This window comes from Seriola aureovittata, chromosome 17 (genome assembly GCF_021018895.1).
Source record: "Seriola aureovittata isolate HTS-2021-v1 ecotype China chromosome 17, ASM2101889v1, whole genome shotgun sequence".
NCBI classification, from domain to species: domain Eukaryota; kingdom Metazoa; phylum Chordata; class Actinopteri; order Carangiformes; family Carangidae; genus Seriola; species Seriola aureovittata.
In genome coordinates, this window is record NC_079380.1 from 22115936 (window position 1) to 22127583 (window position 11648).

At 32.9% G+C, this 11648-nt stretch overlaps 1 protein-coding gene across 1 annotated transcript; it reads right to left on the minus strand.

The window, feature by feature from the left end:
* Positions 1 to 5978: 5978 nt before the first annotated feature.
* LOC130185058 (piggyBac transposable element-derived protein 3-like) lies at positions 5979 to 8720 on the minus strand. The gene is made up of 2 exons (XM_056401290.1): positions 7385 to 8720; positions 5979 to 7173 (listed from the first exon to the last, which is right to left on the minus strand). The coding sequence occupies exons 1-2, from the start codon at positions 8445 to 8447 to the stop codon at positions 6446 to 6448; spliced, it is 1791 nt and encodes a 596-aa protein (XP_056257265.1). The 5' UTR covers positions 8448 to 8720; the 3' UTR covers positions 5979 to 6445.
* Positions 8721 to 11648: the final 2928 nt, after the last annotated feature.

Here is an 11648-nt window from a genome sequence, read left to right on the forward strand (position 1 = left end):
GTTTTTATGGCTTTTAATGCCTTACTATACTATGACGTTTTTATGGCTTTTTATGCTTTACTTTTATGCCTTACTATAGTATGATGTTTTTAATGGCTTTTTATGCCTTAATATACAATCATGTTTTTATTAATTTTAATGCCTTAGTATACTATGACGTTTTGAAGCCTTACTATACTTTGACGTTTTTATGGCTTTTTATGCCTTACTATAGTGTGACGTTTTTATGGCTTTTAATGTCTTACGATACAATGACTTTTTAAATGACCTTTTATGACTCACTGTACTATTTCGTTTTTATTACTTTTTATGGCGTACTATACTATGACTTTTTATGACTTTCTATAGTACGACCTTTTCATGATTTTTTATGCCTCACTATACTATGTCGTTTTTATAACTTACTATACTATTACTTTTTTATGACTTTTTATACCTTACTATACCGTGTTGTTTTTATGACTTTTTATGGCCTACTATACTATGACTTTTTATGCCTTACTATACTATGACTTTTTTATGACTTTTTATCCCTTACTATACTGTGTCGTTTTTATGACATTTCATGCCTTACTATACTATGACTTTTTTATGACTTTTTATGCCTTAATATACTATCATGTTTTTATTACGTTTAAGGCCTTAGTATATTATGACGTTTTGATGCCTTACTATACTATGATGTTTTTATGGCTTTTTATGTCTCACTATACTATGTTATTTTTATGACTTTTTATGCCTTACTATTCTATGATGTTTTCATGCCTTACTATACTATGACGTTTTTAACACTTTTTATGCCTTACTATACTACGACTTTTTATGCCTTACTATACTCTGACTTTTTTATGACTTTTTATGCCTTACTATACTATGACTTTTTATGCCTTACTATACTATGTCGTTTTTATGACTTTTTATGACTTTCTATAGTATGACCTTTTCATGACTTTTTATGCCTCACTGTACTATGTCGTTTTTATGACTTTTTATGACTTTCTATAGTACGACCTTTTCATGATTTTTTATGCCTCACTATACTATGTCGTTTTTATAACTTACTATACTATTACTTTTTTATGACTTTTTATACCTTACTATACTATGACTTTTTTATGACTTTTTATGCCTTACTATACCGTGTTGTTTTTATGACTTTTTATGGCCTACTATACTATGACTTTTTATGCCTTACTATACTATGACTTTTTTATGACTTTTTATCCCTTACTATACTGTGTCGTTTTTATGACATTTCATGCCTTACTATACTATGACTTTTTTATGACTTTTTATGCCTTAATATACTATCATGTTTTTATTACGTTTAATGCCTTAGTATATTATGACGTTTTGATGCCTTACTATACTATGATGTTTTTATGGCTTTTTATGTCTCACTATACTATGTTATTTTTATGATGTTTTCATGCCTTACTATACTATGACTTTTTATGCCTTACTATACTATGACGTTTTTATGACTTTTTATGCCTTACTATACTATGACTTTTTTATGACTTTTTATGCCTTACTATACTATGACTTTTTTATGACTTTTTATGCCTTACTATACTATGTCGTTTTTATGACTTTTTATGACTTTCTATAGTATGACCTTTTCATGACTTTTTATGCCTCACTATACTATGTCGTTTTTATGACTTTTTATACCTTACTATACTATGACTTTTTATGCCTTACTATACTATGACTTTTTTATGACTTTTTATGCCTTACTATACTATGACTTTTTTATGACTTTTTATGACTTTCTATAGTATGACCTTTTCATGATTTTTTATGCCTCACTATACTATGTCGTTTTTATGCCTTACTATACTATGATGTTTTGATTTTTTATACCTTACTATACTATGACTTTTTTATGACTTTTTATACCTTATTATACTATGACTTTTTTATGACTTTTTATGCCTTACTATACCGTGTTATTTTTATGAATTTTTATGCCTTACTATACTATGACTTTTTTATGACTTTTTATGACTTTCTATAGTACGACCTTTTCATGATTTTTTATGCCTCACTATACTATGTCGTTTTTATAACTTACTATACTATTACTTTTTTATGACTTTTTATACCTTACTATACCGTGTTGTTTTTATGACTTTTTTATGGCCTACTATACTATGACTTTTTATGCCTTACTATACTATGACTTTTTATGACTTTTTATCCCTTACTATACTGTGTCGTTTTTATGACATTTCATGCCTTACTATACTATGACTTTTTATGACTTTTTATGCCTTAATATACTATCATGTTTTTATTACGTTTAAGGCCTTAGTATATTATGACGTTTTGATGCCTTACTATACTATGATGTTTTTATGGCTTTTTATGTCTCACTATACTATGTTATTTTTATGACTTTTTATGCCTTACTATTCTATGATGTTTTCATGCCTTACTATACTATGACGTTTTTAACACTTTTTATGCCTTACTATACTACGACTTTTTATGCCTTACTATACTCTGACTTTTTATGACTTTTTATGCCTTACTATACTATGACTTTTTATGCCTTACTATACTATGTCGTTTTTATGACTTTTTATGACTTTCTATAGTATGACCTTTTCATGACTTTTTATGCCTCACTGTACTATGTCGTTTTTATGACTTTTTATGACTTTCTATAGTACGACCTTTTCATGATTTTTTATGCCTCACTATACTATGTCGTTTTTATAACTTACTATACTATTACTTTTTTATGACTTTTTATACCTTACTATACTATGACTTTTTATGACTTTTTTATGCCTTACTATACCGTGTTGTTTTTATGACTTTTTTATGGCCTACTATACTATGACTTTTTATGCCTTACTATACTATGACTTTTTATGACTTTTTATCCCTTACTATACTGTGTCGTTTTTATGACATTTCATGCCTTACTATACTATGACTTTTTATGACTTTTTATGCCTTAATATACTATCATGTTTTTATTACGTTTAATGCCTTAGTATATTATGACGTTTTGATGCCTTACTATACTATGATGTTTTTATGGCTTTTTATGTCTCACTATACTATGTTATTTTTATGATGTTTTCATGCCTTACTATACTATGACTTTTTATGCCTTACTATACTATGACGTTTTTATGACTTTTTATGCCTTACTATACTATGACTTTTTTATGACTTTTTATGCCTTACTATACTATGACTTTTTTATGACTTTTTATGCCTTACTATACTATGTCGTTTTTATGACTTTTTTATGACTTTCTATAGTATGACCTTTTCATGACTTTTTATGCCTCACTATACTATGTCGTTTTTATGACTTTTTATACCTTACTATACTATGACTTTTTATGCCTTACTATACTATGACTTTTTTATGACTTTTTATGCCTTACTATACTATGACTTTTTTATGACTTTTTTATGACTTTCTATAGTATGACCTTTTCATGATTTTTTATGCCTCACTATACTATGTCGTTTTTATGCCTTACTATACTATGATGTTTTGATTTTTTATACCTTACTATACTATGACTTTTTTATGACTTTTTATACCTTATTATACTATGACTTTTTTATGACTTTTTATGCCTTACTATACCGTGTTATTTTTATGAATTTTTATGCCTTACTATACTATGACTTTTTTATGACTTTTTATGCCTTACTATACTATGACTTTTTTATGTCTTTTTATGCCTTACTATACTATGATGTTTTTATGGCTTTTAATGCCTTACTATAATATCCTGTTTTTATGACTTTTTATGCCATATTATAGTATGACGTTTTGATGCCTATGTTTTTATTCCTTTTTATGCCTTACTATACTGTGTTGTTTTTATGACCTTCTATGCCTTACTATACTATGACTTTTTAATCACTTTTTATGCCTTATTTCCTGTCATGTTTTTATTACTTTTACCGCCTTAGTATATTATGACGTTTTGATGCCTTACTATACTTTGACGTTTTTATGACTTTCTATGCCTTACTATACTGTGTTGTTTTTATGACTTTTTATGCCTTACTATACTATGATGTTTTTATGACTTACTATACTATGATTTTTTATGCCTTTTTATGCTTTAATATACTATCATGTTTTTATGAGTTTTTATGCCTAACTATACTATGATGTTTTTATGCCTTACTATACTATGATTTTTTTATGCCTTTTTATGCCTTACTATACTGTGTTGTTTTTATGACTTTTTATGCCTTACTATACTATGATGTTTTTATGCCTTACTATACTATGATTATTTTATGCCTTTTTATGCCTTACTATACTGTGTTGTTTTTATGACTTTTTATGCCTTACTATACTATGATGTTTTTATGACTTACTATACTATGATTTTTTATGCATTTTTATGCCTTAATATACTATCATGTTTTTATGCGTTTTTATGCCTTACTATACAATGATGTTTTTATGCCTCACTATACTATAATGTTTTTATGACTTTTTATGCCTTACTGTACAATGTTGTTTTTATGACTTTTTATGCCTTACTGTATAATGTTGTTTTTATGACTTTCGATTATTTACTATACTATTTTGTTATCATGACTCTTTATGCTTCACTATACTATGACATTTTTATGACTTTTCATGTCTTACTGTACTATGTTGTATTTGACTCTTAACGCCTAAATATACGATGACGTTTTTATGCCTTGCCAGACTATGTTTCACAGTCCTGCTATGTCTCCCAGTGTTTTCCCTTGTCTTGTTTGTCTCCCCTCCCCTGTGTATGTGTGTGTGTCTGTTTGCTTCCCCCGATATCAAGCGACTCAGTGGTGGCGTGGTCTGGACAGTAGCTCACCAACACACCTGCAATCTATCACTCATCATCTGCAGTATATCTACCCCGGTCATCCATCCATTCGTTGACTGCTCTTCACAGTGGTAGCTACTCTCTTGGCTGCTCTGATAAGTTAATGTATCCACAGAGTTATCTTGTGATTCAGTGATCATCCCAGTCTTTTGTTTGTAGTAACTTTTTGGTCTCCTGTGCTCCGGAAGACTTTCTGATTGGTGGGCTGTTAATCATGCCACACTCCGCCGTTGCCACGCCACACCACCCACCTGCTTTTGGTCTCCAGCCGTCCCTCGTGTTTCCAGAGTGTTTAGCCCAGCTGCCTCTGGACTCCAGTGTCCTCCATACTCTTGTGTCATGTTCTCACCAGACACATCGACTCCCTGGACCCACTCCCCCTCCAAAATCACCATCACCATTACCCTATCCCTAATAAACTCCCTTAAACAGTTATTGCTGGTGTGTTTTGTGTTCTTTCTCTGCTCTGGGGTCAAACATCACTTCTGACAAAAATGTAACACTATGTCGTTTTTATGACTTTTCATGTCTCACTATACTATGTTATTTTTATGACTTTTTATGCTTGACTATACTATGAACTTTCATTTTTATACCTTATTATACTATGACTTTTTTAATGACTTTTTATGATTTTTTATGCCTAACTTTACTGTGTCATCTTTATGACTTCTTATGCCTTACTATATTTTGACCGTTTTATGACGTTTTTATGCCTTAATATACTATTTGGTTTTTGAGACTCTTTAGGCCTTACTATACAATGCTGTTTTTATGCCTTACTATACTAAGACTTTTTCTGCCTTTTTTTTTTTTTTTTTTTCCTCACTGTCACAAAGTTGTATTAAAATCCCCAGTCCACACCAACACAGACACAAGAAGGCAAATGATTTAACCCATAAAGACCCGGACCCATTTCTACCGCAAGGAAAATTATGGGGGGCATAAAACAGATTAAATAGAGCACATAGAACACATTTCTCAAAAAATTTTCAAAATTCTGCCACTAGGTGGCAAAGATCTCAAAAGTGACTTAGATGTCACTTCGGGCGTAAAATAGTTAAATTATATGTTACACCTTAATCTGAAATTTTTTTAAATAAATCAGCCTGAGAATGTATTTCTTTGTCTTTTTATTTGTATATCCTCAGATCAACATCCAACAACATAAATAACATCTTAATAATGAAAAAAAAAAACTCTTTGTAGGTTTAGTCTAGGCATTTTCTCAGATCAACAACAAGAAAAGTACCATCTGAACAATGAAAAAAACATGATGCCTCATAGAGTAGGTTTAGCTGCTTATCTTAATAATTATGGAAGGAAATGATATCAATAACACTGTCCCTGCCTTCCACTTCACACCACTGATCACTATTGATCCTTTTCTACTCTCTAACAGGTTGTCAAAGCTCACCAGAATAATAACATTTGTAATTCCACAATGAATAACCTAAAAGCTCAACAACTTTTGTGGAATTTGTAACAGATTTGTTTCTGGACAAAGTAGAAATATAGGGATGAAGGCCAGAGCTTGAACTACTGGTGGATTACCTATTTAGCAGAGGGGTTTGGGTGTGTGCCTAGGCAAAATGGTATGTTTTGAAACAGTTTCTCTCTTCAGTGAAGCAGAGACGCACGTCACATTTCTCGCAGACGGTGGTGGTTGCATTGGTTTTGCAGATTTTGCAGCGGCCACGCTTGGCACATTTCACAGGCCAGTGTGCAACCTGGTCCAGACGAACATCATCAGGAACTCCGACACGGACTCTCTTGGGAGGTGCTGGTGGAGATGGGGTTTTGCTGTCGAGTGATGGGCGCCCCCTTTCTGCCTGGATGAGAATGAGGCTAGTTGCCACCTCTGCCTGGAATCTTCTTTGATTTAGTGGCCTCTGACCAAGCAGCTTGCAGTCACGGCGGTAGGTCAGCCACGCGTTGACCAGGGCTAGCATGATGCTGTGCCAGAACAGGTAGATGTACCACCTCCGTGACCTCATGTTGTATTTGTACCTGGCAATACATCCATCGATGAGGTCAACCCCCCCCATGAAGGTGTTGTACTCTTTGACGATGTGTGGCCGGTTGACGTCAAGGAATGCTTTCTCTTGTTTGCTCCAGCGGTGAGCTTTGTCCTGTGGTTCCACTGCTGTGTGAGAGGAGATCAAGGTGACCGATCTGTTGTCATGCCACTTTACAATGGCCATGGATCCCTCTTTCTCCACCCTGGCATCGAAAGATCCTCTGCCTCTCTTGGCAAGACTCTTGTCATCCTCAAGCTGACATCCAGACAAGCGATTGCTGCGGAGTGTTCCTGTAATACATAAACAATAAGACAAAATGAGTGACAAAACTAGAAACAAAAACAAGAGAGGATACAGGAGAATAAGACAAAAGTGAGAATAGGACAATAGTGAAAGATGATAATTGTTTATGTTGTTAATACCTGTGTGTGTCAGTGTATGTCAGTGTGCATATGTGTGTCAGTATGTGTGTGTGTGTGTGTGTGTGTGTGTGTCTGTTACCTGTGTAGAAGATCTGCCGCTGAAGAAGCTCAAGCACCAGTGGTGCTGAAGAGAACAGGTTGTCAGCGAACACTTTGTAGTTCTGGCCTGGTGGAAGAGTTTCACACAGCTTGAGCACCACGTCTCCTCCCATGCCAAGTGTGGTTCTTTTCCCAGTGCCACCTTCATACACCTGAAAATCACAGAGGATTCCTGTGGAAGTGCAACGGGCCCAGATCTTGAATCCCCAGGGGTGGGGCTTGCTCTTGACATACTGCCTTATTGGGCTGCGCGTTCCTCTGAAAGACACCATTTGCTCATCGATAGAGTTGTACTCTTCTGGGGTGATCTCAAGACATTGTTTGCGGAACATATCAAGCCATGGACGGATCTTCCAGCATTTGTCCCCTTCTTGCCTGTTTGATGAATCCGTATTGTCAGCGAAGTGGAGAGATGCGAGGAGGGTCTGAAAACGGTTGCGTGACATGTTATCAGCTACCATGGCACACCTTGTGTTGTTTTCCCAGTAGGTACGGTTTCCTGGAAGCTGGCAAAGACCCATGCGCAGGTACATGCCAATTAGGATTTCCAGCTCCTTGACTGTGGTGTTCACATTCTTGAGCGTGTCAGTGGTTTGGACACTGTACAGATTGGTTTGCTCCATCAATGACTCTATCATCTCTTCTGTAATGAACCTCCTGAAGTACTGCAGGGGAGTGGGAAGCTCGTCTGGAGGTGTGACACTCTCTCCTTTGAACGTGCAGTCAGGGGCTTCAAAAGGTTTCTTTCTCCAAGAGAACTTATTTTCTTGGCCAGTAAGATGTTTCTTGGTTGAGGTACTTGGTTGAGGTACTTCTCTTGGTTGAGACACTTCCCCTTCTGGTTGAGGTATTTCCTCTTCTGACTCACATTCAGACTCACTTGACTCCTGATTCAAGGGAGTGTAATCTGGATCTTCGACAGGATCGTCTTCATCTGAGCTGGTACCACCAAATCCCTCAATCTCACTTTCATCTCCATTCTGAATCATGTCCAGAATGAACTGGCTATGCTTATCCCAATCCCATCTCTTTTCCCTGTTCATCTAGAGAGAAAAAATGGTAAATATTCATGCCTTGCCTGATGTCATGATGTAGTCCCAGACCTGCCATTTTAGTAGCTAGCTACTTGGTGCCCAACAGGTCTTATTGCAACCCATGAATAAAATTATATAACTGATATTGGTTCAATTAAGCTAGAATAAACAATATATAACTAAATATAATTGAATCAGCCAAGTAAACTGATCAGATCATGATTAGTTTTCTTATTGTGACACATAAGTCACAACAATTTTTTTCAACCGTTTTTAGGCTAATTGCCCGATGTGACATTTGTGTCACACCAATATTTACTTGATCGTTTTATACAAAGTTCTTCAAGAAATGTGTAAACAATAGTTTATTTTTAACAAACAGCATGATATTTAAACATTGCAATTCTTGAATTGGATAAATCTTACCTTTTAGCCTCTGAAAGAGCAGCTTCAAATTAGCTAGGTAGCTGGTTTTTCCAAATGCAACTTTCAGTCAAGTTCAGTCGGTTGGTATGGAAACACATGATCACCCCACTGGTCACATGACCTATCATAAATGCGCTATAGGTGTTACTCTGGGACTTCATGAGTGAAAAATCAAGGATTAACTTAACATGGAACCATCCTGAGCATTAATAGGGCGTGAGACAACCGTGTCACCGTGGGTCCTTATGGGTTAATATACAACAGTCAAAGAACAAGACAAGACAACTAAGAAGAAACAACAAAGAGCTACAGGCCCATATCAACAATCACACAATGGAAATACATGAGCAAAAAAAATAAAAAAAAATGTCAGACTCTTCCCCAAGGCCCAGAGTATTACTATATGCCTTACTATACTATGACTTTTTATGCCTTACTATACTATGACTTTTTTATGACTTTTTATGCCTTACTATACTATGACTTTTTAAATGACCTTTTATGCCTTACTATACTATGACTTTTTATGACTTTTTATGCCTTACTATACTATGTCGTTTTTATGACTTTTTATGCCTTAATATACTATGACTTTTTATGACTTTTTATGCCTTACTATACTATGACTTTTTAGATGACCTTTTATGCCTTACTATACTATGTCGTTTTTATGACTTTTTATAGCGTAGTATACTATGACATTTTATGCCTTACTATACTATGATTTTTTCATGACTTTTTATGCCTTACTATACTATGACATTTTAACAACATTTTATGCCTTACTATACAATTTGGGTTTTATGACTTTTTATGCCTTAATATACTATGACTTTTTATATCTTACTATACTATGACGTTTTTATGACGTTTTATGCCTTACTATACTATGACTTTTTTATGACTTTTTATGACTTTCTATAGTATGACCTTTTCATGACTTTTTATGCCTCACTATACTATGTCGTTTTTATGCCTTACTATACTATGACTTTTTTATGACTTTTTATGCCTTACTATACAATGACTTTTTAAATGACCTTTTATGCCTTACTATACTATGTCGTTTTTATGATTTTTTAAGACGTACTATACTATGACTTTTTATGCCTTACTATACTATGACGTTTTTATGACTTTTTATGCCTTACTATACTATGACTTTTTTATGACTTTTTATACCTTACTATACTATGACGTTTTTATGAAGTTTTATGCCTTACTATACTATGACTTTTTATGCCTTACTATACTATGACTTTTTTATGACTTTTTTATGACTTTCTATAGTATGACCTTTTCATGACTTTTTATTCCTCACTATACTATGTCGTTTTTATGCCTTACTATACTATGACTTTTTTATGACTTTTTATGCCTTACTATACTATGACTTTTTTATGACTTTTTTATGACTTTCTATAGTATGACCTTTTTATGACTTTTTATGCCTTACTATACTATGAGTTTTTTATGACTTTTTATACCTTACTATTCAATGACTTTTTAAATAACCTTTTATGCCTTACTATACTATGTCGTTTTTATGATTTTTTATGACGTACTATACTATAACTTTTTATGCCTTACTATACTATGACTTTTTTATGACTTTTTATGCCTTACTATACCGTGTTGTTTTTATGACTTTTTATGGCCTACTATACTATGACTTTTTATGCCTTACTATACTATGACTTTTTTATGACTTTTTATGCCTTACTATGCGTTGACTTTTTTATGACTTTTTATACCTTACTATACTATGACTTTTTTATGACGTTTTATGCCTTACTATACCGTGTTGTTTTTATGACTTTTTATGGCCTACTATACTATGACTTTTTATGCCTTACTATACTATGACTTTTTAAATGACCTTTTATGCCTTACTATACTATGTCGTTTTTATGACTTTTTATGCCTTACTATACTATGACTTTTTTATGACTTTTTTATGACTTTCTATAGTATGACCTTTTCATGACTTTTTATGCCTCACTATACTATGTCGTTTTTATGACTTTTTATACCTTACTATACTATGACTTTTTCATGAACTTTTATGCCTTACTATACTATGACTTTTTAAATGACCTTTTATGCCTTACTATACTATGTCGTTTTTATGACTTTTTATGGTGTAGTATACTATGACGTTTTATGCCTTATTATACAATTTGGGTTTTATGACTTTTTATGCCTCACTATACTATGTCGTTTTTATGACTTTTTATGCCTTACTATACTATGACTTTTTTATGACTTTTTATGCCTCACTATACTATGACTTTTTTCCACCTTATTATACTGTGTTATTTTTATGACTTTTTATGCCTTATTATACCATGACTTTTTATGCCTTACTATACTATGCCGTTTTTATGACTTTTTATGCCTTACTATACTATGACTTTTTTATGACTTTTTATGCCTTACTATACTATGACTTTTTAAATGACCTTTTATGCCTTACTATACTATGACTTTTTTATGACTTTTTATGACTTTCTATAGTATGACCTTTTCATGACTTTTTATGCCTCACTATACTATGTCGTTTTTATAACTTACTATACTATGACTTTTTTATGACTTTTTATACCTTACTATACTATGACTTTTTTATGACTTTTTATGCCTTACTATACCGTGTTGTTTTTATGACTTTTTATGGCCTACTATACTATGACTTTTTATGCCTTACTATACTATGACTTTTTTATGACTTTTTATACCTTACTATACTATTACTTTTTTATGACTTTTTATGCCTTACTATAC